Here is a 21,576-nt window from a genome sequence, read left to right as displayed (position 1 = left end):
CCATTTATTTTCCCCAATACATTGCATTGCTGCACTTGGTTCCAGAAGGACTATACGAGACCCTTTGAAATATCGACACCATGCATGGAATGAAACAAAGTTTGTTATATCATGTCTTTTAAGCAAACTGAAAACAATGCTTTTTTCCCATCCACATGTGTCAGATAAGCGTCAAGATCAGAATCTTCATTAATAAAAAAGGAAACCTCGTTTCCGTTCTCGTCTTTGTCGACACCCTCGATCTTGATGATACTACAACGAGGATAACGAGCCACGACAAAGTGTCGTAATTCAGTAACAGACCTTGATGCCAATTTCTCAGCCCATGTTCTCGATGGTCCATGTTGACTTTGAGGGCTAATACGAAGATAAACTGGTGTATGCAACACAGTTGATTCCAACATGGGATCCACATATTCAAATGAGTTTCCAGTATCATGCTCACCCGTGGCTGCAAACGAAGGGTCGTTGGCGGCCTGTAACAGCGAAGGGTCTATCTGCATATCTCCCAGGTCACTTGATGTTATTGGTGCACTCGCTAATGCCTGTGAAGCCAGCGTGCTGATACCATTACTGATGCCGCCACCAAAAGTATGGTTGTCATTACTGTCGTTTGAGGCGGGGCTTTGCACTCCAGAGTGAGATGCTGATTGCTTCCGTGATGGATCTCTCTTTGTTTGATCATCGCGGAGCCGCTTCATGACATCGCGACAGAGGACTTCAAGAGCTTTTGACCTTGCGGCATGATTCGGATCTGCTGGACCAGTTGCGAGGATTTGTTGAAGTAGCCGTGAGTTTTGAATCCACCGTTCTTTGAGCTCATTCCAGTGTTCATCGCCAGCCTCCAGTTTGCTTGTGAAATGATCCGCTTTCAATGTGTCGTAAAATGCATTCCTGATTTGACGACTCTCTTCTGGGTTGATACCAAGGACATTTTTGGCCTCAGCGATAGTCATCCGTCTTTCCAAAGTTCTCATCCGCTTGGTGACATCCGTACACACAACGTCGAGAGCAAGAGCCTTTGCATCGAGCTGGTCAGCCCAGAAGACTTGCTGAAGGTGTGGTGACTCGCGTATTAGTTTGTCCTTTGCCTCCTGCCATCTTTCAGGTCCAGCGATAGTCTTTTTAATGAACCCGGCTTGTTCACAAATTCCTTGAAATTGATCTCTAACTTGACGGTACATGGCATTGTCTAGGTTGAGATATTTCTTACTCTCATCAATCGTGGTTTCGGATGGAAAGCGCGGAGGCCCTGGTGGATCAGCCGGCAGTCCGGCCCATCCCCGAGTACGACGGCGACGCTTCCGGGTAGCCCAACGCTCTGCACTTTCTGCTTTCAGGCGATCCAATCGCTCCTTGCGCTTCGCTAGGACTTCGGGAGATAGACCAGGTGAGGGTGAACGTTGAAGCGCTGCTTCAGATGGAAGGGTCCCTGTATCATCAAATGGCCCTTCAGTTTTGTATACTTCCTGCTGGAGGGCAAGCAAGCCCTCATCCTCAGGCTGTTGCACCGGGGTTTGCATATTGAGTTGTGACTTCATTCCATTGGGAACACGCAATAGCCACCGATTTTTGGCACGCACCCGCATAAGTTCTCTTTCTTTTATCTCAAACCCTTCATCATTCAAAATCCGTAGCATGTCACGTTGACCCGTGTTTCGCTCCCAGAGTTGCTTGACACGCGCAACGAGCCCCGCGTTCTTGTGCGCCGGATTTTGTTTCGATGGAAAGCCCCATCTTCTGAACTGGGTCTGGAAAGCGCGTTTACTGAGAGATGTTAGTGATGATGCAAAATTAATTTTTTTTGTTGGGGTTATATATATATATATATTTAAAAAAAGAAAAGGGAAAAAAGATAGAAAAGAGTAGAAAGGAGAATGTTAAGTTATTTGAATTTAGAGGCAAGCACGTGGTGTACTTACCTAGGTGCAAATTGATAGGCTGTTTTCATGTAATCCATAATCTCCTCCAGCGCCTTTTTATCTTTGATATACATCTGATAGCAGATTTCCCTCTTTCCATCCCAATCGTAGACCATGATGGGCAAACTGAGCTCACGGAGGCGCGTAGCGCCTCCAGATTGGAGGTTGCGTCCTCGAAGATTGTACCCAGCGACCGCAAAAGACAGTGGAAATCTGTGGAGCGGCAGGGGATACGTTAGGCGTCTGTTGTCGCTCTTGTACACCGTAGTTCGACTCTCAGTTGTGCTGTCCGGAACGCCGTAGTAGCAGTAGCGCGGAGGAAAGAAGTCTGGCGGAGCAGAGGTCTCAGTTGTGCACTTCTGGGCCCACCCGCACCACGTGACCTACGTATACTCTAACCATTCAAAGGGTCCATACATCATGTATCATAAGATACTGTAGCTACTGAACGTCTTAGACTTCGGAGAAAAAGGCCTAAAAGGCAAAAAGAAAAAAGAAGGATACTAGTATTCCGCACGTTATGCCCAGCTATTTGGAAACAAGAATATCATGTAGCCACAGCAATTATTCATTGGATTTTTCTTATTCTTCTTCGCAATTTAAAGACTCTGGTTCGTAGCCAGATTATGAAAATCATCCAAGTGTTTTTGGATCGAGATTTCCATGATTTTAGTGTCGACTGTTGCTGGGAAGTGGTGGTAGCATGAGGCGTTTCCGCTGTGTCAGTCTTTTCCTCGGGCGTCGACGAATGCATCTCGTCATCTCTCATCGATGTTCGCCAGTATTGCTGTTCCCTGCGGCGCGTCTGCCTCTCTTCTTCTTTCATCTGTTGTTGCTCGAGCTTGCGGTTTTTGGCTTCTTCCTTCTCCTCGAAAGCTTGACGCGCCGCCTGGATTGTAGCTGCCCGGGACACGGGGTCAACACTCGTCCGAGTCTTAGATCGGAACACAAAATCCAGTGATGACCTGGATATTGGAGAAGGGGTATCAAGGGTACTGCCGTTATCTCTTGCATATCCAAAGGATGATCGACCCGTGACGTTCGTCTGCGAGATTGTAGGCAACGGTGTGGAAGAACCGTCATGGATCTGCAGCGACAGTCGCGGAGCCTGAGCACGCACAAAGGGTTGAAAAGTGTCGGAGCTTGATCGGGCCAGAGACTCTCCCTCAAAAGAGTCCCTGTCTTCAGAGCCATCGCTTTCAACGAGCGATGGCTGATAAGACTGGCCCATATGTGCATAAGTGCGAGGTATTTGACGCGATGAATGGATGTACTTGGAGGCTGGCCTCCTCGTACTTATGTTGCAAGCCGTGATTTGATTGGTCCCACTTGGAAGTCGATTATGAGGGTCGGATTCCTTGGACCCGGTAAACGGATCACACTGCTTTCCCCTCTCAGTAGTCGTGTGGATTTCTAGACCATCACGTTCGCCCGCAGATCGTGAAGAGTTGATTAAAGTCATTGAGGGCGCATCATCCAGGGAGGTCTTCTTGGGTAGTGGCCTTGCATGTATTCTTGGCTTCGAGGTCCCTTTAGACCTATGTGACCCATGGCTACAATTTTCAAAAGTGTTCAGAGTGGACTCATCCGTCAACCGCCGCGACCATAAAGGTCGTTTGCCAGGCGTTTGATCCGAGATGACGGCCCCGAAAGACATCGAAAATCTTCCTCCTCCCTCTGGCGGGGAGCAAGGTGTCAGATGTACTCGAGGATGGAGGAGCTTCACTGGAGTTGTCAAACCTGGTATAAGGATGAACTAGCAGTGGCGTATCATTTCGGGATTCGTTCCAAGACGTTTCAATATCGGAAATTCAGGCGCGTGGGACGGGAACTGATTCCGGAGAAAATGGGGGTTCCCACGGATCCAGGACTTTGAATTTGGTATTGGTGATGATTGAGTCGATGAATCTCAGGGCGCAGTGAGTGAGATGCGTTGAAAGTCGTTCGAGGTGCCCTCGCTTGATGTCCTTCCCTTCCTTCACACTCCTCCACTTTCTCTCTCGCACGCTCTCTCTCTCTCTCTCTCTCCAGATCACTCAGGCCGGTACGGGATATTTCAGCAATATGCTGCGCAATTCATCGTCATTGAAGATAGCGAATCACCACGAGGTGAGCGGGATCAAAACCCGAAGCAAACAATGTAGTGTGGAAGACCGATTTTATCTTGTCCCTGATTCAAAGCGCTCTTGCGGACTTGAGGATTCCTGGATAATGAAGATGAATACTATTTAAGATGATAAATAAGATAACTGGTTGATGTTTCTGCGTCAGAGCTAAGCAGTCAAGATGAAGATGAAGAAGGGGGTATTAAAACTGGAAAACTGAAGCATGGATATGAGATAGATTGATGGTCTGAACAGGCATTTCTAGGGAATTATTTCGCTGAAAAAGAAATAGTGAAGGCCCAGGTAAATGAAGGAGGACGACTAGTCCAGCAACCACAGCCAGTAGTACAGCGCGTAATCAGTACGAAATGGTGGTTGCGGTGGTGAGAGTCGCAGTGCTACTGCAGAAGACGGCGGTGAGGTTGCGAGGGTGTATCGCCGTGTGGTTGGGCGGAGCCGCCGGATGCGGAGGGGCAGTACTCCGTATGTACAAAGTACATACATAGTACATATTTGCTAGTGGTAATAAATGCACATGGGTAAGATATCCGTACTTTGATTTTCTCTGTATTCCCAGTCCTTGGTGATGTTCATTGTTATGCTCAATATTGCTTGTCTTGCTTATGTACTTATATAACGGATTACTTTTTCTGCATGTAGCATCCATAAATGCGAACCTATATACTATACTCCGTATAGGTATTCTTCGATGAAATACTACTCCGTACCAGTGGTCCGTATTACCGAGCACGCCCGGGCCACGGAGTAAGCATGTCCGTACCGAGCTGACCGAATGTTCTTCAACAAACCCTAGTTACTTGTACGGAGTACTCCAAGAGGCATACTACATATTTATGCACTCTGTATGTATTGCCCTGTGTCAGCTGCGGCCAGCCCATCCAAGGTAATACATAATACTATACATACTATATAAGGTACCTACATATAGAGTATTAAGTACGGAGTGTTACTCCGTGCTTAGAGGATACAGAATTCTGGAATCAACCATGAATCTCGCAGGCGCGGCAGAAAAAAGCGCCAAGAGCACCGGCGCCATCGCCTAAAAGGCGCCAAGACACACCAATCTAGGCGCCAAGAACAACCCTTCTCCAGTGGGAGTATGTACTCCCGTACTCCGTACACAAACAACACTACAGAGTACTATGTATGGGGTACCTCTTATGTTACAGAGTACACGCTAAGAATGTACAGTATCGTCATGGGATCCTTCCATGGCGGGGTCGTCAGATCCCCCTCTGTTCTTGTTTCTTTTTTTCCTTTCCACTTCTCTTCGCAATGATACTCGGGATTCTTGATCGATTGTTGAATATATCGTTAGTATAGAGAATTTGGTCCTAAGACCCTTTTCCATTCATTTGACGATTGGACTTCATTTTGTTGTTTACAAATACATTTCCTCTGACCTATTCCAGAAAGACTTGCTGGAACCATGGGAACGCCCTTCCAAAGCCTTTGCTTTACTCTCGTCTTGGTCTTGGCCATCGCTGGACAAGCACATGCATTCGGAGCTGGCAATATCGCGTCGTTGTCTCGCATTGAGGGCCAGAATTGGCGTCATGGCGATATCGAAGACGCTCTTCTAACCCTATTCTTGGCCCGCATCGCCGGTGGCAAGAAGTTCAGCAAGCTCGATGTGCAGCGTGTCTATTTCGGAAACTGGCTTCGCGACTATAGCCAAGCTGTTGATATTGGCACTTTGAAATATGTTAGTGCCGAGGCTATTCGCATCCTCATCTGGGTGCTGGGATTCATGACGTTTGGTTATGGTACCAATGAATTCGAAGTGACGACTGAACGACTCGGATGCTATCAGCCCACGGAGCACATCGATAACCCTCTCGGTTATGGTGAAGGCCTCGACGGTCGGGACTATGATCGCCGATTGAGAGGCCCCGTTGATGAGGAGCGGGAACTAGCGATTGACCCCAGAACGGGTATGTGACTAAACTGCCAGGATGCTTTTTCTTTCCTGTGGCGTTTGCTGACACATGGTTCGCATCCAGGCCTCAAAAGCTACATAGCCTCTGAGGATATGGACCTTGCGACGTCGGCTGGCCTGGTACGTCGAGTCTTCCGCCGCTCCATCGAACTGGGCCGTCGATATGCAAGGTCGAACAACCAAGACGATCTCCACGAAGCTCTTCGACTGCTCGGTACAGGATTGCACTGCCTGGAAGATTATGCCGCGCACTCCAATTACACGGAGCTCAGCTTGATCGAACTGGGTGAAACTGACGTTTTCCCTCATGTTGGCCGTAATGTTATGCTAGAGATTGAAGGCGCACGAGATTCCGTTTACCCAATCGTCACCGGCACCTTCGGTGGTGTTGACTTTTTCCACTCGGTGCTTGGTGAGGTATCTGACAAGGTCACCCAGTCGGAGCTCCAGACCTTGGAGGGTGTCATCTCCGATTCCCAGGGCGAAACGCCCTCCCAGAGTCTTCTGAAAGACCTCCTTAGTAAAATCCCCGATGGATTACTTGCAGATAAGGACAGCGATGAAGAGAAAGTGGATGGATTTAAAGCCAAGGCAGATGATGCTAAGCAGCACAATGAACAGATCAGTCCCCGCGAGCCCGAGGAATGGACCCAGTTTCTAAACGATGTGCAACGACAAATCTATCCGGTGTTAGAGTGGCACGATGAATTGATCAAGGCAATCAACAAAGCCATCGAGAACATCCCTGTTCTACCCGACCTGATTGAACAGGTCCAAGACCAAATGAACATTTTTGTCTTCTCTGTCCTTGCCCCTTATGTCCTTCCGATTATCAAGCAGATCAAAACCGAGCTTCAAACAGGATCCTCCGAAGTGATTCAAAGCAGCAGAGAGCAGCAGCATATTGTGTTCAATGATGATGATTCGTCTAACCCCACACATTCGATGCTTTCAAAAGATCATTTCTCGAACGTTCTCAACGAACCGGCCGGTCGTGTAGCTTCCCAGGTCGTCAAGTGGACTGTCCCACAACTGATGGAATGCTGGGACAACGAAGATATCGACATCAGGCGAACTTTGGATAGAATCGTGACTGGGGTCTTCCACCATCCCGCACAGCGTGAGTATGGAAGAGATGGAGCAGCGGATATCCATGGTATTATGTTTGGAACTGTGGAAGGATGGTGGAACGAAAAAAGTGATCGCGAGCGAGACTCGCTCCGTGAGCAGCTGTCTCGCCATGGGGTCTTCGAGGGCAGGAACCATAAGGAGGGCGTCCACGACTCCGGGCACGGATGTGGTAAGCCATTGACCTTGCCCAAGCAACGTGGTGGCTCTGGTAATGCCAGCTCTGGCAGAAATCATTCACCTGCTGGTGGTATTGGCAAGGTTGCTGCAGATGCTGCAGGAGGCGGCGCTATTGGGGGGTTGGTCGGCGGACTTGTGGGCGGCATCGGTTCAATGTTCTTGAACAATAATTCGAAGGAAGATGAGGGCTCCGAAACTGGTAGACACGAGCATAGCTCGTCTGTCCATGGGCATTCCGAGAAGCACCATCATCAGGAACACCGACGTCACGAATCTCGGGAAGATTACCGGTCTGAGAGCAGCCCGTCACACGCAAGTAGACATGAATATGGATATGAGCAAAACTCACACCCGAGGAGAGATGATTACCGCCACGAGTCTCGGGACGATCGTCCATCGGCCGACAGTTGGAGACGGGAAGAATACCGTGGGCACCAATCCCAGTTTGGGGAAGAGGGTGGTGGAAATCAATATTCACGCTCGGAAACGGAGACATACAAGACCCAACATGGAGGACACAGTGAATACACTGCATCGCATCACGAGTCCAGTAACAGCCGCCCGTCTTACGGTTATGGTAATGAGGGAAGTGAATATGGAGGATATGAAAGGCGTGAACCGTGAGCAGTTACTCCTTGATACGTTAATTGATAAGTTTGCTGCTAACATATTACTGTAGGGAATATTCTTCTGGTTATGGTGGCCATAGGAGCCATGATGGCTATGGCTCCCACGGCGGATACGGCGGTGAATTTCAGGACAGTCAGGCGGAATATAGTGGACGACACCAGCGCCATGATAATGAGGGATATAGCGACAGTGGTGAACGACGTCATGAATACGGAGACGGACACGACGGTAGATGTCACCATGAATATGAGCAAAGTTACAGCAGTGAACGAGACTATGACGGCGAGCGACGCCATAGATATGGGCAAGCATATGATGGTGGCCGACACGAACAAAGCTACGAGAGCCCCCAGGGGTATGGACACGGCTACGATAATGGATATGGAGGACGGGGCTATGGTGGAGGTTATGGATATTGACGGCGCTATGATGACAAGGCCCCCCATTGGCTAATTCCAGTCAAGCTTTAAGTGCTGGATAAACCATGCTCGAAGCCGACTTCACCGTTTGAGTAAGTAGTTTGTACATTTAATGTATAGAAACATAAATCACCATTGTTTTACTTCTCCAGGAAACGGCTGCTCGACCCGAACAACTTTATCGCAATTCAGCAAACGCAGGGGATCAAAAGCCAATTTCAACTGTAGTTGATGTCTAGCGTTAGCATACAAACTCTGCTGATGATCAAACATGGGACGGGTGGTGTATAAAGGACTATTCAATATAGTTGTATAGCACTTACTCGTCGCATGGCATCCACTGTAGACTTGCCGACTTCGTGCTCGAGGTAGTCCCGTTTAATAAGACCAACCCCATGTTCCCCCGTCACGGTTCCTTCCAACTCCACGGCACGCTTTACCATGCGATGGACAACCGCCTCTGCTGTTTTCCGTTCAACGTCGTTGAAGAGAATAATAGCTATTGCATGATCAGCCTCAAATGTTGCTTTATGCAGCTGGACGTGAAAAGGCTTACCGTGAAAGTTGCCGTCCCCGACATGACCACAGATTCCTGCTAATAACCCGCTCTCGGTCATGTCCTTCTTAGTTGCTTCGATAATGTTGGGCAATTGGCTCATCGGAACGGCCACATCTGTTGTCCAGACATGGTCCTCGGATCCCCTTCGTATTGCCATTACACTCCAAAGGGCCTCCTTCCGTGCACTCCATAGCTCCTGCATTTCATCGTCACCCCGGGCAAATTCGAATGATCGACCCGAAGTGCCAGACACAATCTTTTGGACTAAACTGATTTGCTCTTTGATGCAAGCAGGCGTTCCGGTAAACTTGAAAAACAAAGTAGGCGCTTCCTTCCATTGCCGGCTCGTTGCCTGGCTGGCATTGATACATTTCATTTGCATATCATCTAGGATTTCAAGACCTGCAACCTGGATACCCTCCTCAACCACACGCGTCACACACTCTGCCGCATTGTGAATAGATGGAAAGCTCGCAACAGCAACATTTTGACTCTTGGGTTTGACAGCGAGTTTCAGAGTGGCCTCGGTCACAAGTCCCAGGGTACCCTCGCTTCCAATAAAGAGCCTGGTGAGATCATAGCCTGCACTCGACTTTCTTGGCCGTTGCTTTGTCTTGATGACTGTGCCGTCTGCGAGTACGACTGTCAACGAAAGAACCCACTCCCGCATCGTGCCGTATCGGTAGGCATTGGTTCCCGAACATCCTGTTCCAACCATGCCCCCGATTAAAGCGCCGGGGCCTGGATCTGGTGGGAAGAAAAGGCCATCTTTCGCAAGCTCTTCATTCAACGCCTCCCACCCAATCGCCGGCTGGACTATAACATCAAGATCTCGCTTGTGAAAATTCAGGATCCGATCCATGCGACGGAAATCGATGCACACCCCTCCCCTTGTGGGAGCGAAATGACCCTCTAAGCTGGTACCACCAGAATAAGGTGTCACCGGAATAACCCTCTGATGGCAGACCTTCATTATCCGCGAAACATCCTCGGTGGTTGAAGGATAAAGGATTAAGAAAGGTTTTTCGTCGTCTTTTCTGGAATAGGATGACCAATCCGATCCAGAATGAGCCTCCAGGTCTCCAGCAGCGGTAGATACATTTTCTTGCCCCAGAATTTCAACGAAATCAGCCCAAGCGGCCTGGAGATTCGACTGGGAGATATTGTGTTGAGGGGGTTCTACGTCCGAAAGAGGCGTCGTAGATGAAGTTGGAAGGCTCGCGGGCTTGACGGATCCGAGGAAGTAGGCACCGGTGGTAAAGAATACCAACGCTACAGCAAAAATCATTAGAATTAAACCATGCGCTTTCTGAGAGGCTTTCTACTAGTGGCCTAGGTGCCGGGAAATTTGCATACCGAACATCATCGCCGCATAGCGGCCACCAGGGGATTGGGTTTGGTATTGAGCAAAGCGTTCTTGTTCAGCACGCTCTCGCTTTAACCGTTGTTGCGTGCTCTCATAAAGCTGGTTTTTAAACGAGTGGCTTTTGTCATCGGCTTGACGGCGGACAGAGACCCCAAACAGCCGTTGTTGGTTTGCAAACTGAATATAAATCGGCCGAGGCCGAGTGGCACGCAATACGGCTCTCAGGGGAAGAGCACTAGGTCGGACCATGACGGAGGGCAAGGGATGACCAGGTCTTCAGTGCGGTGCGTCAGAAACATGAGAATATCACCTGAAGAACTTCGGCCGATTCAAATGCGGAGATGACTATAACTACCCGAAAAGAGGTTAGTGCCCCGGTGGTCTTGGCACTAGTTGTAGCAATTCACGTCAATCAACTTCATCTTCTTCTCAAACTTGACTAACTGACCGAAGTATTACAAGCTCAATCCATATTAAACGTTTGTTATTTGAAATATTAACTGCATGGCTAGATCAAATACACAGGAAAAAGACACAGTCTATTCGCATTGGATGGCAAATATATCGAAGCACTTCTGAGTATGATCCGGACTCGTAGCCATCTTCGACAATCATGACATCGCAGTGACACCATTCTATACTCACCTTTTTGCCTTCTTGCTTTCAATTCATTATTGTTTCTCTTTGTCTTTGCAATCTCAATGACATTTATTAGTTTGTTTGGTTTGGTATTCTCTGACGCCTGCTGGCTAGATAAAACGAGCCCTAAAGAGATCCTTTTTCACTCGTACAGCCATTATCCCCCAAGTCCAATCATCAGATCTCCTGTGTTTGCATTACCAATCTATTTTCCTCTGAATTTCGTCTATCCCAAGATACAGCATAGGCCGGCATATTAAAGAGTCATTGGTGGACAGTTGCAATCATGAGCACACAAACCGCGACTGCGAAAGTAAGGACCAACACTCATTTCCGTACGGAGAGAATTTAGGCTAACAAAAGTAATTCCGCCTTTAGAATCTTTCTTTCGTCCTTGAAGGGGTCAGTCAGGTCAAGTTCGAAGACCGACCCGTTCCAGAGCTCAAGGACCCTCATGATGTTCTAATTAACGTGCGGTATACTGGCATTTGCGGTAGTGATGTTAGCATCCATTTCTCTGTCTAGATTATGAAATAATTGCTGACACTTCTTTGACTCCGTGTTGTTAGGTTCATTATTGGGGGCATGGCTCAATTGGCGACTTCGTTTTGAAGGACCCTATGGTTCTTGGTCACGAATCCTCTGGTGTCATCAGCAAGGTTGGCCCCGAAGTCACAACGCTGAAAGTGGGTGACCGTGTTGCCATGGAACCGGGTATCCCATGCCGCAGATGTGATCCTTGCAAGGCTGGAAAATACAACCTCTGTGTTAACATGGCCTTTGCGGCTACCCCACCGAACGACGGCACGTTGGCTAAATACTACATGTTGCCGGAAGATTTCTGTTATAAGATTCCCGATGATATCTCGTTACAAGAGGCTGCAGTGGTTGAACCGCTTGCTGTCGCTGTGCACATTGTCAAACAGGCAGCCGTCAGCCCCGGGCAGTCCGTCGTGGTTTTTGGGGCTGGGCCTGTGGGACTTCTGTGTTGTGCAGTTGCTAGAGCTTTCGGGGCTTCTACAGCTATTGCCGTCGATATACAAGCCACAAGGCTAGATTTCGCCAAGGAATATGCCGCGACGGCTGTCTTCCGACCAGCCAAAACATCACATTCGGAGAATGCGACCCGCCTAAAGGAGGATAACGGCCTTGATTTGGGCGCCGATGTTGCAATCGACGCCTCTGGTGCCGAGCCTGCGGTGCATACGGGTATCCACGTCCTCCGCGCTGGCGGTACCTATGTACAAGGTGGAATGGGCCGAAGTGAAACCGGTCTGCCCGTTATGGTGGCTTGTACCAAGGAGGCGACTATCAAAGGCAGCTTCCGCTATGGCAGCGGAGACTATAAACTTGCAGTTGATCTTGTCGCCTCCGGTAGAGTCAATGTGAAACAACTGATTACCGGGACAGTCACATTCGAGAATGCCGAACAAGCATTCAAGGAAGTCCACGCTGGAAAAGGCATCAAGACTCTTATTGCGGGTATCGAAGAATAATGACAGTACTCAATGATTATTCTGTGCATCGTTTTTCTTGTTTCAAAGATGCTCGGATGACCGAGAGAATGAGATAATTCAAAAAGGATGTAAAACACTTGTATTCATTTTATATGGCAATGATAGCAAATTCAAAGTATGAGATCTATCAACCTGTGAGAATAGTGCTAGTAAAGATGGCGTCAACCGTTGCAGATGAGAGTAACTCGAGGGTATCGTGCTGCAAAATGAACGAGAGAGAGAGAATATGTCATAATGGGGGCCCAAAATAAATTGAAGACAATAATCAGCAGCATCCCTTGTTCTTGCTTTGGCGAGAGCCACTTGATCGAAACACATCTTCCCATTCACCCATCCCGCTTCTTAAGTGGGTTGCTCCTCCTCCCCTTCGCTTGGGGTTTCTCCGATGGAGCTGGACTGCGTTGTCATCAAGGGTTATCCTGCTTCGAATACTCGAAACGTCACTGGTGCCGTGGCCGTACAGGCCACCATCACCATATTGGATGCCACTTTGCGGATCATCGGGGTCGATCTCTCCAAGCTCAATCTTGGTGAGGATTATCCGGGCCAGCCGGTTGAATATTTGCTCGACGCCCTCACCTGTGAGGGCAGAGACCTCAATAGCAACGGGGATATTGGACTGAGATGCCCAACGAGAACTTTCCTCGAGGCTGACTTGGCGGCCCTCGGGGGAATTGGTTGCGGTCATTTTCGTCCCAGCCGCTCCTCCAAAATTACTAACGGACCTGAAAGAGCCACCGCCCGAGTCAAGCGGGAACGAAGACTGCTTGCTGGATACACTTGATGGTGTTTGGGGATGTTTCGCGGTAGAATCATCCGAGCCCTGGGTCTGCAGGAAGTAATCCGATGCGAGGTCAGACTTGTTCCCTGCAAGCAAGACGGTAAGGTTCGGTGAGGCAAGGGCGCGAGCATCCATCAAGAACGTAGGGAGAGCATTGAAGGAAGCGTGGGATGAGACGTCGTACACGAGGATGGCGCCCGCCGCTCCGCGGTAGTAGGATCTAGAAACGGAGCGAAACCGCTCCGTACCTGCAGTATCCCAGAGTTGTAATTTAATTCGTATTCGTTGCGAGCCTGTGCCTAGTTTGACGATTCTCGAGGAAAACTCCACCCCAATGGTTTGCGATGACAGCACTCTCCCTACAAGCGCAGCGGTGGTGATTAGCGAGCTGGCCATCCAGCTCGAGAAGAAACAGGGTCTCTTCGAGGTAAAAAGATGGAAAGAAACTCAATCAGGAATTCGAAACCGTACATTCATCTTTTACAAATCGGTGCAGTACACAGGATCTATGGGCGATGCGGAGAACATACGTGAGCGATAAGAGCAGCAGACATAAGTTGAACAGCATGAACAAGAGAGAACTCACTTCCCAGCACCACTTGGCCCAAGAAGGATAATCTTAGCCAGATAGTCGTACATGCTCTCCAACTCCTAATTTACCTCCGGGGATTAGGATCTCACCTTCTCGCGGCGGTGAACCCGGGAGGAGGGGCGCCATTCATACCTGGTTTTGGCCTGGGGAGGAGGAAGAAGAGACTGCAGAGGACGCATTCGACATTCCTCTTTGGCGTGCCATGGCTTTGGACCCAAAGACACACAAAACAATAGTAGTGGATGGTTTCTTGATCGTTTGTTGGTGGATCAGATATTTGTTATCGGAATGACATGACGCTGCCAAGCCCGACTTAGATGACATGACACTTTAATGGACCAGGTACAAATATCTCATCTATTGACTTCACTTACTTCACGACATTGACAGGTATCACTTGCTCCCTGTTGGATTTTAAGAACTCATATTTGGTATCACTGCGTACTGGTGTAGTAGTACTATGTAACTGAATTGAGACTTAGCTTAGGCCCATCATGATAAGTTACCATTGCAATTAATGATGGTAATGTGTACTTGGTGAGTAGGCAGAAAAGAGAAACCTAATAGGCATAAGCGCCGTATGGTTTAACATTGATGATGTAACCATAGAAATGTGTCATAGCCACACTTGGGACAACAACCTCCCATCGAAACTAAAAACCATCAGAAAACACCCAAACTTTGCGATATGGTGTCTTGTCTGTCGTTGTTTTCCAGGGGTCGGAGAGCGACTCAGGACGTAACGGGGGGTACGATGAACGTTACGCCTCAGGATTCACTAAAGTCACCGCCCCAACCTCCGAAAGACCACATGGCGGACGATTCAATCAAAAAGGAACCACCGAGCTATCATGATTCTCAGTCCTCATCATCAAAAGCTCTACCTCTTGCTCAAGGGTTTGCTGGTGTACCAGAAACGACCCCACCCCCCTATCACAACTGGCAGGATGCAGTACCTGACACTAGCACGTTCCCACCAGCACCAGTGATAAGTTACTTCAACTCCAACGCTGGAAATGCACCGAGTACCGATGCAGAGCGGGCTCATGCATTTTGTAATAGTACCCCCCTTTGGAGGCCTGTGAAGCCATCTCCGGCAGTCCTTCAATCTGTCCAGCAACATGACCTTCGTCCTATGTTGTCGACCGAGTTCCGCGGGGAATTGTCATCCATATCTCCTGGTCGATGGAAGGGCTCTACAAGAGATATGAATGGGGACTGCGTTGCCCTGACCCACTTGCCTCTCTATTTCCCTATCGAGGATTCGCCCTTGGTGTTGGGAAGAGCCAAGAAGACGATCTACTTTGAGGTCACACTGTTAGGGCTCGGAGACGGACCTGGGCCAGCCAATTCTAGCGGGGTTTCAATTGGCTTTGTGGCACAGCCATATCCATCCTGGCGGTCTCCTGGATGGGAGAGAGGAAGTCTCGGGGTTTTCTCTGATGACGGGTGTCGGTTTGTTAATGACTCATGGGGCGGACGGGATTTCACACATGAGTTCAAAGTGGGTGAGACTGTTGGCTTGGGGATGACGTTCTCTCTCCCAGACAAGGTGGTTTCAAGGAATATGGGAAAGAAGCTAATTGTGGACGTTTTCTTCACTCGCAATGGCCACCGTGAGGGAGGCTGGAATCTTCATGAACAAGTCGATGCAGATGCTGGGAGCGTTGAGGGCCTGGAGGGTGATTATGACCTATACGGAGCTGTAGGTTTATTTGGAGGCGTTAACTTCACAGTTTGCTTTGACCCTACAGGATGGCTATGGAGATCTACGTGATATCTATATTCATCTCAGTGATACGGCCAGGGTCCCTTTCTTTCTGGGTTTTTTTTTTTTTTTTTTTTTTTTGCCCCTCCCTCCACGTTCTCGTCGCTTAATTGTCTTTGCCTGTCAGTGCCTGCATCTAATCAGCTAATTATGTGATTACGATTAATAAAAACAAGCCCTAGCTTCTGTATTTCTAAATAATGACGCATCTGAAGTACGCATTTCCCTTTTGCATCTGCTGCGTCGATCAGCCAACACGACAGTGCCTCATAGTAGTAAGCCTCTTCATAATCGTACGAAAATCAGCTTCTGTTACTATTTATATCACATGCCTGCGAGCTAAATCGCCTGGTTCTAGAAAACAACGTCCCGACAGCCGAGTCGTGTGTGCATCCGAAGGCACATGATTCCACCAGGATTCTCGCTGATTTAGACACGGACATTAGTTTCTCGGGGGGAAGCACGCGATGCAGCCCCGTCACTAGCTGATCTGTTCCCTATAGGTATTTATGCTTAGGAGTATTGTTATTACATCGGATCCAGGGGGACAAGTACGATGAGTGGTGACATACATCTGCAGTGGGCTTACTTGACGTCATGACATCCTATCATGGGAATTGAGCCGTATTCATCATGCTACATAGTCCTGCTATGTATAGTACCTCGATGTAGGGTCAATCCAAGTGGGAGATTTGAAGAACGCCGAATATAGCATGATTTGATTCTTTAAGACAGGGATACTAATCCCATGGTCTAGAATGTAGTGTTTGCATGTCAATATGCCAAACTTGCCAATCTCGACGTCTGCTTCTTTCTCATTTGATGGTGTCTCACCACAGTCTTGTATCAAGCTGTAAGCGGCTCAAAAACACGCCCACACTCCTCGCCTTCTTTCTTCTCTTCTCTTCTCTTTTCTTTTCTTGTCCTTTTCTATGTCCTATCACACTTTTCTTTCCGGTTAAAGAGATACTTTTTGCATTGACCATGATTTCATCCATGAGTATGAATTGAGGACCGAGCTTGGAATGAAGTTAAGATACAGAACTACTGAACAGCCAATGGGATGCAAGAGAATACTGTTGACATAACCTCTGCGGAGTATGTAACTATATGCCTTGGCTATTCATAGAATACAGAGTACGGAGTACAGAGAGATTTTGAATTAGTTAATCACGTCCTCACTTTCTAAGGGCTACCTCTATCAATCCTTAGAATCACAAGTCTCTGTCTATTCATTCGTGTTATTGCCGTTGATCTAACTTGAATTTCAATATGATGTGCTACTCCGTACCCCGAGAACAATTAATTACAATAAATATTATTATCATTATCATTAGCTTTCTCCACCATTTCTGACGCTGGAAGAGTCGAGACCAGATTGACCGGAGTAAACGAGAATTCATCCGTATGTCCTCGATATCAGCTAGTAACAAGCCCATTGTGCTATTCGGGATCTTCCCCGACTATTTTGTGTGATAATGCCTTTATCAGAATTGCTTTTAAAATGAACAATACAGCACTCTTTTTGACCCATAGTCATGTAGTTTACTCATATCTCCACGGAGGTCACAGTGGAGACAGGCTCGACTCGGCACGAGGGGCTGCAGTTGCCAAGCGCCACTAAATTCTAGATACATAATTATACCAACCACACTAAACTTAACGGAGACAAGGGCTGGAGAGCATGGGCCACCAAGCTGTGGACATAAGTGGCAGGAGCTTTCTTTCTTTTTTAGGAACTGGCCAATCAGCGCTCTAGCAGATTCAATGATGCCAAGGCAGAAAGAATGGGGAAATTCTCGTACCGATAATACAGTACTTGTACGAAGACATGCCGTGTCGCAACCAACCGCCGTCACAGTCTGTCAAAAGCACTTCGGGGAAGCAATGTACAATGCCGTACAACGAACCGGTCCCCATAATTTTCGCACGGTACTGACTCTGTACTCCGTACTCCGTACGGACAACTCAATTTCAAAGTCCCACAATATCAACCAAGTAACGAACTCCACCGCGGAGGAGAACAAGCAGACTACTGAGAGGGTATGGATACGATACGACAACAGCAGAGCAATGAATTACGAGCTTATTCCTCTTCCAAGCGCAAAAAAGTACGATCTGCACGGACAATTATGGAGTACAGAGTAAGAAGATTTTCAAAACTCTCAACCTCATAGGACTCCGTGAAGGAGGGGGGAAGGAGGGGGAAGATATGACGAAAGATTGAGCGGATGCTGGGCTCTTGATCATTATCATTGCAAGAAAATAACTTTTATCTTGACTGCTGAATGTGCTCATCCTACACGAAGTGTGCCATCCGGTATGATTGATCGCCAAAAGGAACACACGGTTTGGCGTTTGGATCGACGACGTACAATGCATGTCATCGAGGACAGAGTATCTCTATTCTCTTAAAGGCTCCATCTTCCGACTTCCCGGCTGACACTATGTTCTTGTCGTCCAACAGCATGCTCTGGAGGTAGACAGAGGAAGAGAGAAGAGGCTCGTATTGACATCCCGCGAAATAAGCCCGTCAAATATGGGGTCAGGTGGACAGTGCACCGATAAGTGGATCAACTAACCTACCGCGGCCCGGTGAGTTGAAAAGTCCTCCAGCCGCAAAATAATGAGAAACTTATTGATACATGATACCTCTATGCAGTACGGAGTAGCAATAGTAACAATACTCATAGTCGCAGCAGCAGCGACGATAATAAAAATGAGTACGGGCTACTATGGGTGCAGGTACATATTCCGTACAGTGTCCGTACTCCGTATAGAGCCTGTACTATGTACGGAAATACTCCGGCTTAGTCGCCCAGTGGAATAATGGGTCTTGGTTCGGCCATTCCCGGATACGGGTGGAGCGTGTCGGGGCGGAGTCCAGTCCTGAGTCCGTGCAGCCGAGATACAGAGTACGCGTCTGTTTCAAAGCGCTACTATGTATTAGGAACGGAGGACTACTCTGTAGGGTGTGTTTGTACGGAGTACAGTGTACAGAGTATGCACTGTCTTCTTTTTTAGCTGCTATCTGTTATTTGATAACATGTGTTGACACGATATTGGAACAACCAACCCGGTGACAAGTGGCTGGATCTCGGGTTCTTTCCCGACTATGTAGTACAGAGTACTTATGTGGTTACTATCATGCATGCATAGATAGGGATGCTCGTGGACAAAAAGGGTATATGGTAGATATAGTAGATACTATATTATCATGGTTTCTATATATGCAAATCACTTTTCACATTCCCAGGGGTATAGACGATACACCGTCTCTCTCCTATCTTACACGGCTCTACTCTGGGTTTAACCAAACTCATCTTTTCTCAAAACTATCAAAGCAACCTGCTATATATGGAATACATAGCTACTAGTAGTTATGCACTCGCAATATTATGGCCGTTTGCGATAACCCTTTCCAGTAAGGTGCATGGGAATCTTCGCTTTTCATCCCTGATGGAAACGGCGCTGTTCCTCTTTGCATCCATCAGCACGAGCTCTGTTGGTCCTTGCTGGCCCTTGGCGCGGCAATGGCCTTATGCGGGTCAATTGTTGTGTCAATCACCTAGTAATTGCTTTTAATCTCCGTCGTCAAGTGAAGTGTAGGGTACTTTTTTCTTTTTTCGTAAACTTACACGACTGGCCTTGATTGGCGGATAGGGGGAAATATTTTGGTCAATGTGGAAATTATGCCGGTGAACTGGACAACAAATGGCCCGTGTGAGAGTACCTTATTTCATGAACCTACAGGTTATGGGGTTGGCTTACTCTGGGCATAAAATCAAGTCCGTTATGCACCCGTGCTCCTGACTTTATCCCGAGAACTACGGAGTGCAAGGTACTTGTACGTACTCGGTTCATGCGCATTTCATTTCAGAGATCTACTAAGCAAATATCAGACTGGAAGGAGAATCCCGCACTATGAAAATAGACTCTACAGCAACCTCCCGCGCTCTCTTGCACGTCTGGGGAATGGTCTCGACTAAATCAATTTGCTGTCAGCCTATTGCAGCACGGCCGGCATTATCCACTCAAGCTTCATGATCCATCCAGTCTACCATTGTCGCTATGCTGTTGGACGATCGCCGCTAGGATCACCGTTGTGACCGTTTTATTTTTTTATTTGTTTATTATTGTCATTTTTATTTATTTTTCTTTTTCTTTTCTTGGGCTATCTTCTGTATGTGCCCCAAAAAGGCCCGGAATCCTGAAACACCATCGATGCCGGTAATTAGATAGAGGCGTCTAGACATTACTCGGTATAGAGTTATACTAGCCGGTTAACTGCAGATGGCAATTCGTTGTTCATTTCGGACGGGGCTATATTTTGGGAAAGATGACACTTCTCCGGACATTAACGGCCGATGATGAATTGATCTCTAGTTCGCAGTGGGTGGTCTTAGCTTAAATTGCGTGCCTTGTCCAGATGGAGTAAGGACAGCCCATTTATTACGCAGCTTCTCGTTTCTTATCCCACTCTCATGCGTACTTTTGTCCTCACTTTCCATGCATTCTCTAATCTTTGACGAATAGGTTAAACAGTTCATCGCTACTGAGTTCCCCTATTTACTACATTCCGATACAAACAGGAATCTAGAACACGTATTAATTTACTCTGTTCTCCGATATTATTTCTATATGGAGTTACTCGGGAGTGAGTCCCGTGCTGCGGCAGTGCCGAATTTGGATAGTAGCCGCGAGTCAGAAATCCATACTCTACACGCGCAAAATTCATGTGCCTTACTCAAACCTTATCTACCACGACTTCTTGTTTGAATTTTGCCTATCACTTTTACTATGTAACTATGTACATATGAAGAATGTTGAAAACGTCAGTTCTAAACCTTAGTTCAGCGCATCGGCCGAAATTGACGTCGAGTTTGGACCAACATGAACAAGAAAGTCAAAAATAAAATCACGAGGTCTAGACATATGATGATACTAGTAACAAGGGGAATGTTGAAGATCATAAGAGAGTGGAATCAGCCGGGATTTTCCTTTTTGCTCTGCATTTCTATTTAAAATATTTTCTTACCTGGCCACACCTTTTTTAATCGACCCGGGCAATGTATGCTGCATGTGGCGCCCGAAGAGGAAAGGTCGGAGTTCCCGTCCGTACGACGACGCGCATAGTCCGATAGCCACCACTCTACAAGGGCTGACTACTACAGAGGTCGACCATGATAAAGGAAAGGCAATACATTTGACGAGGAGAATAAAGTAAAATGTCCGGTAGTCAGATGGCTATGCTCAATCAATTCTCCACCTGTAACTCTGTAATACTGAGCATATCTCTCCGGTTATGTACGTAGGAATATGTACATGCTCCGTAGCGTCAAAGTCTCTTGTCCTAATTTAGATTTTTCCCAATTTGCCTTCCCCGAGGAAGTAAACTAATGTCACCTCCACTGATAAATTAACCATTAGGATGTCTTCACTCGGTCGGCCCATCGGCATCTGTACAAGTACGGGAGTACGGAGTATTCCGTCTGCACTTTTACTCTACGTACTCTGTAGACTACTCTACATAGCAGTAGTAGTAGTAGTAGTAGTAGTAGTAGTAGTACAAGTACGGAGTCGTAAACGCTTCTGACTCAGTCACTCCGATGGCCATCATAGTATTTTGTTATTGTTTAAAAAAGAACAATAGCCGTCACGGGACAAAAGAAAATTATCTCCGTACTCGTACCGTACCAACAGGACCCACCCCCCGGCGGCAAACGAGTCTCTCGGAGAGCTCTGAGGTTACAATACGGTACCGCCCACCCCACTCATGGACCATGTCACTGTACATAGTCTAGCTGCATGGGCCGCCGCCAATCCCCTTCCCCACTATCTCCACTTATCAGCCAAAGTCCATCTAGATCCAGGGTCTCTCCCTCGGGCTTGACGCACGAGGCAAAAATACAGCCTGCATGACACTCAAAATGACAAAAGGAACTGGAGCTCATTATCCTGGTTATTATTTCACCAATTGGCGACAAAAAAAAAAAAAAAAAGCAACAAA

At 47.6% G+C, this 21,576-nt stretch overlaps 7 protein-coding genes across 7 annotated transcripts; 3 read left to right on the top strand and 4 right to left on the bottom strand.

The window, feature by feature from the left end:
• Positions 1–104: 104 nt before the first annotated feature.
• Positions 105–2,038, bottom strand: ASPGLDRAFT_126993 (Clr5 domain-containing protein; the record flags this gene model as incomplete). Its single annotated transcript, XM_022540695.1, has 2 exons — positions 105–1,767; positions 1,923–2,038. The coding sequence occupies 2 exons, from the start codon at positions 2,036–2,038 to the stop codon at positions 105–107; spliced, it is 1,779 nt and encodes a 592-aa protein (XP_022400770.1).
• Positions 2,039–2,490: 452 nt separating this feature from the next.
• On the bottom strand, positions 2,491–3,579 carry ASPGLDRAFT_66969 (uncharacterized protein; the record flags this gene model as incomplete). The annotated part of the gene is made up of 2 exons (XM_022549074.1): positions 2,491–3,217; positions 3,548–3,579. The coding sequence occupies 2 exons, from the start codon at positions 3,577–3,579 to the stop codon at positions 2,491–2,493; spliced, it is 759 nt and encodes a 252-aa protein (XP_022400769.1).
• Positions 3,580–5,330: 1,751 nt separating this feature from the next.
• On the top strand, positions 5,331–8,041 carry ASPGLDRAFT_74771 (Het-C domain-containing protein). The gene is made up of 2 exons (XM_022549752.1): positions 5,331–5,982; positions 6,052–8,041. Exons 1-2 carry the CDS (start codon positions 5,478–5,480, stop codon positions 7,917–7,919), a joined length of 2,373 nt encoding a protein of 790 aa, XP_022400768.1. The 5' UTR covers positions 5,331–5,477; the 3' UTR covers positions 7,920–8,041.
• Positions 8,042–8,473: 432 nt separating this feature from the next.
• On the bottom strand, positions 8,474–10,565 carry ASPGLDRAFT_82704 (FAD-binding oxidoreductase; the record flags this gene model as incomplete). The annotated part of the gene is made up of 4 exons (XM_022550178.1): positions 10,260–10,565; positions 8,901–10,175; positions 8,668–8,843; positions 8,474–8,566 (listed from the first exon to the last, which is right to left on the bottom strand). Exons 1-4 carry the CDS (start codon positions 10,516–10,518, stop codon positions 8,474–8,476), a joined length of 1,803 nt encoding a protein of 600 aa, XP_022400767.1. The 5' UTR covers positions 10,519–10,565.
• A 629-nt stretch (positions 10,566–11,194) lies between these two features.
• ASPGLDRAFT_36059 (NAD(P)-dependent alcohol dehydrogenase) lies at positions 11,195–12,404 on the top strand (the record flags this gene model as incomplete). Its single annotated transcript, XM_022544643.1, has 3 exons — positions 11,195–11,221; positions 11,287–11,409; positions 11,478–12,404. The coding sequence occupies 3 exons, from the start codon at positions 11,195–11,197 to the stop codon at positions 12,402–12,404; spliced, it is 1,077 nt and encodes a 358-aa protein (XP_022400766.1).
• A 71-nt stretch (positions 12,405–12,475) lies between these two features.
• ASPGLDRAFT_47795 (putative Ras family GTPase (Rab4b)) lies at positions 12,476–13,857 on the bottom strand. Its single transcript, XM_022546757.1, has 3 exons — positions 13,793–13,857; positions 13,678–13,712; positions 12,476–13,565 (listed from the first exon to the last, which is right to left on the bottom strand). The coding sequence occupies exons 1-3, from the start codon at positions 13,843–13,845 to the stop codon at positions 12,691–12,693; spliced, it is 963 nt and encodes a 320-aa protein (XP_022400765.1). The 5' UTR covers positions 13,846–13,857; the 3' UTR covers positions 12,476–12,690.
• Positions 13,858–14,456: 599 nt separating this feature from the next.
• On the top strand, positions 14,457–15,646 carry ASPGLDRAFT_47791 (SSH4 family protein). The gene has a single exon (XM_022546756.1). It carries the CDS (start codon positions 14,553–14,555, stop codon positions 15,573–15,575), a length of 1,023 nt encoding a protein of 340 aa, XP_022400764.1. The 5' UTR covers positions 14,457–14,552; the 3' UTR covers positions 15,576–15,646.
• The last annotated feature ends 5,930 nt before the right edge of the window (positions 15,647–21,576 follow it).

The sequence above is a fragment of the Aspergillus glaucus genome (genome assembly GCF_001890805.1).
Source record: "Aspergillus glaucus CBS 516.65 unplaced genomic scaffold ASPGLscaffold_11, whole genome shotgun sequence".
NCBI classification, from domain to species: domain Eukaryota; kingdom Fungi; phylum Ascomycota; class Eurotiomycetes; order Eurotiales; family Aspergillaceae; genus Aspergillus; species Aspergillus glaucus.
This window is presented reverse-complemented; position numbering and strand designations above follow the sequence as displayed.

What these genes read in the sequence shown, in the direction of transcription:
- ASPGLDRAFT_47795 (XM_022546757.1), bottom strand. Translation starts at nt 13,845, where the DNA reads ATGTACGACTATCTGGCTAAGATTATCCTTCTTGGGCCAAGTGGTGCT. An exon ending in GGGCCAAGTGGTGCTGGGAA is followed by an intron (nt 13,713 to 13,792) that starts GTGAGTTCTCTC and finishes CATCGCCCATAG; the next exon opens with ATCCTGTGTACTGCACCGAT. An exon ending in CCGATTTGTAAAAGATGAAT is followed by an intron (nt 13,566 to 13,677) that starts GTACGGTTTCGA and finishes CTGCGCTTGTAG; the next exon opens with GGAGAGTGCTGTCATCGCAA.
- ASPGLDRAFT_47791 (XM_022546756.1), top strand. Translation starts at nt 14,553, where the DNA reads ATGAACGTTACGCCTCAGGATTCACTAAAGTCACCGCCCCAACCTCCG.
- ASPGLDRAFT_74771 (XM_022549752.1), top strand. Translation starts at nt 5,478, where the DNA reads ATGGGAACGCCCTTCCAAAGCCTTTGCTTTACTCTCGTCTTGGTCTTG. An exon ending in AGCGATTGACCCCAGAACGG is followed by an intron (nt 5,983 to 6,051) that starts GTATGTGACTAA and finishes GTTCGCATCCAG; the next exon opens with GCCTCAAAAGCTACATAGCC.